This window comes from Fulmarus glacialis, unplaced genomic scaffold, assembly GCF_000690835.1.
Source record: "Fulmarus glacialis isolate BGI_N327 unplaced genomic scaffold, ASM69083v1 scaffold44396, whole genome shotgun sequence".
Classification (NCBI taxonomy): Eukaryota; Metazoa; Chordata; class Aves; order Procellariiformes; family Procellariidae; genus Fulmarus; species Fulmarus glacialis.
The window spans coordinates 1-2,752 of NW_009219597.1; the positions used below are offsets into that span (position 1 = coordinate 1).

Here is a 2,752-nt window from a genome sequence, read left to right on the forward strand (position 1 = left end):
CCCAAACTATCCTATGATTCTATGATTCAAACAGCTTAGTTCAGCCATCTTGTTTGGTAAGACTAATCTTACCTCTGGACTTTGTATCCACTGACGGAATACCCATTGCAGACTAGTAATGGGCCAGAAAATTTAACATGGAGAAAACTAAACATTTCAAAATGCAAGTTGAAATTTGCAAGTGAAATGCTTATGACTACTTACAACCAGATTAGCAGTCAAAGTCTAGAATTTTTGTAATCTCTTTTAAAATCCAGTACTCCCCTGTCTTATATTCTTGATTTACATACCAGAACCCTGCATCAAAATATTTTCCCTTCCTCCTGCAGCTAATCTTGTATCAGGTGTATTTCCAGATGCTGAACAGCGAAAGTATCTGTCAGTAAAGAGTTAGCCAAAATTATGGCTCTGTGTCATTCAGATCCAGGATCTAGTTACACTGCATTTTGAATTGTGTGCTTTTAGATGTCTGTGCATGCAGCAGAACTGTGGAACATCACACACATGTGACAAAAGGGGTAAACCCCGCATGCAGGTACGTAAGAAAGGTAGCATCCAGCCAATGCAAGACAAAACAGCCTTGCCAAGCTAGTGTCAGATCATCCCACATATAATGCAACAGAAATTACTCCACAGTTCACAAAACTGGACATATTAAAATAGGAACGCATGAGGCTTTGCAGCCAAGAATAACTGAAGAATAAAAGAAATTGCAGAAATCAAGTAGCATTTTGACAGTCCATTGATTAATCTTTCAAGGACCTAAGAACTTTTGATTACCCCTGGCAGTCTGCCTACTAACTACTTTGCCTGCTTTGGGTCCACTAACTCAGAGCCTATTTGTGTTCATTAGAAATATCCCAGATTACGAATTCATACATACAGCTTGGTAGTCACTGCTAAGAACTTTATGATTTGGGACAATATGGCTTCATCAATATAAAAATATCTTCCTTCCATTTTTTTCTCACAAGCTTAAACTGTAGTAAATTAAATTCAGAAGGTATTCAGCAATATTTGTAGGGTTCTTCGGCAACACTTTTGCCTGAAACAACAGAGGCAGAGAATGGGGAATATCATATAATGGTCAGTCTTTTAACAGCAAGACTTGAGATTTTTTTAACCCCTGTGCATGAAAATGCAGTAAACGTATTAGCTTGCCAAGAATGCAGATGACAACACTTCTGTCATAGCCAGAAAGTACAGAGTTAATAAAGACAACTCCTGCAAATATTTAATTCCCTGACTCATTTCTCTCCCTCCATTGATACCTGTCCAATTCCTGGACCCCTGATAAAGCTGCTGGAACACTTCCAGACGAGCTGCCTTTAATCATTCCCAACTGATGGCACTCCTGTTTGTCTTAAACTCTCCGAGCTGATTAATGCAGTGGCCATATTTATTCTGAGCTATAGTTGGTCATTATTTGTTTCGGCAGATGACATGTTGTCCCTTCATGGACATGCAAAACGACATTAACTTCTCTTACTTGTGCTGCAACCTTCTTTCTCTGACTACTTCTAATAGATCATTTTGCAGAATTGTCTACACTGACAGTTTGGTATTCCTAAATATTTAAAAGGATTGGGAGGAAAATTTAGTGACACAACAGTATTATACCAGGTAGAAAATGAGATTTATTACCCATGAGGTTTGATCCTCTGGACAGTGAGCTGTGTTGGAGCTGGAATAGAGAATATCATCCTTGACTAAAACAGAGATTGCTCTTAGAATGAAAGAGAGGAACAGGTTCAGATGGATGTAGTTCCGAGTACAATGAAGTTTTCTAAGAAGAGATTTAAAAACAGGCATTTTAGATTTCAAGACAGAAAGCTCTTGAACAGACTTCTATTACTCTCCAGTTGTTTCTTAGTAATATGAACCTTGAGTAAGAGCCTACCCTTTCCTCCTCTGTCATATTGTCAGTGCTGCCTTGCTGTTTTCTTTTATCATCATCATCACCATCACCATCATCATCATTATAGGCTGTCCAAAATATACAAATAAAGTATCTCTTACTCCTTTTCAGTATCACAGACCAAAAGATCCCAGTGGTATTTCTCCCACACTTTAACATAAGCTGACAATAAACATAGATCATTATATCCTTCTGTGTGTGCACTCATCCCAGTGTTTTTCTTGCAAATAAAACTTTGATTATCCCGGATATATTTCAGACATGCTTCACCATGCTTTCTGGTTTAATTTTTTATTTAACTCCTGCATTTCGCTATATAGTGGCTTTTCATCCTAAGATATGAGTGTATGCAGGAACAATTAAAAAATGCATTCAAAACATTAGATCGCCTATCCTTTCTATCCAGTGAGATGTAAAACAACTCTTCTTTAGTCCAGCAGCCATGAGAAAGCCTGACAAACAAATGACAAATTAAATATTCCAAGTAAGTGAATAAATGCTCAGGAGAATCAAGTTATAAGTTGAGGGCTTTTCACTTAAAAGACATTCCTTTCAAGATCTTCCCATTTAACAGAATTTTTTAATAGCAAATCCCCAGAAACCAGACTGCTAAGAGGTTTTTTTGGTCAAAATCAGCACCTTGAACCGCACCTGGAAATAAGCCAGAAGCCAGGGCATTTTAGCAAGTATGAGCAATGAAAGAATGAAGATGCAATAGGATGTTATGGTGGTGTGCAGTGGCAGCTCCCAAGTAGTCTTCATGTTTTGATTTTTACCAAAGAATACTAAATAATCCATTCTGAAACTACTAAAGCAAGGACAGATACAGCGAGT

At 37.7% G+C, this 2,752-nt stretch overlaps 1 protein-coding gene across 1 annotated transcript in view; it reads right to left on the minus strand.

The window, feature by feature from the left end:
- Positions 1-72: 72 nt before the first annotated feature.
- Positions 73-2,752, minus strand: part of LOC104078693 (vasoactive intestinal polypeptide receptor 2-like) — a gene marked incomplete at both ends in the record, with an annotated part of 37,325 nt that continues 34,645 nt past the window's right edge. Inside the window, 2 exons of the mRNA XM_009580428.1 lie at positions 73-112; positions 1,621-1,786. Coding sequence (XP_009578723.1) covers positions 73-112; positions 1,621-1,786 — 206 coding nt within the window. The remainder of the gene's footprint in view (positions 113-1,620; positions 1,787-2,752) is intronic.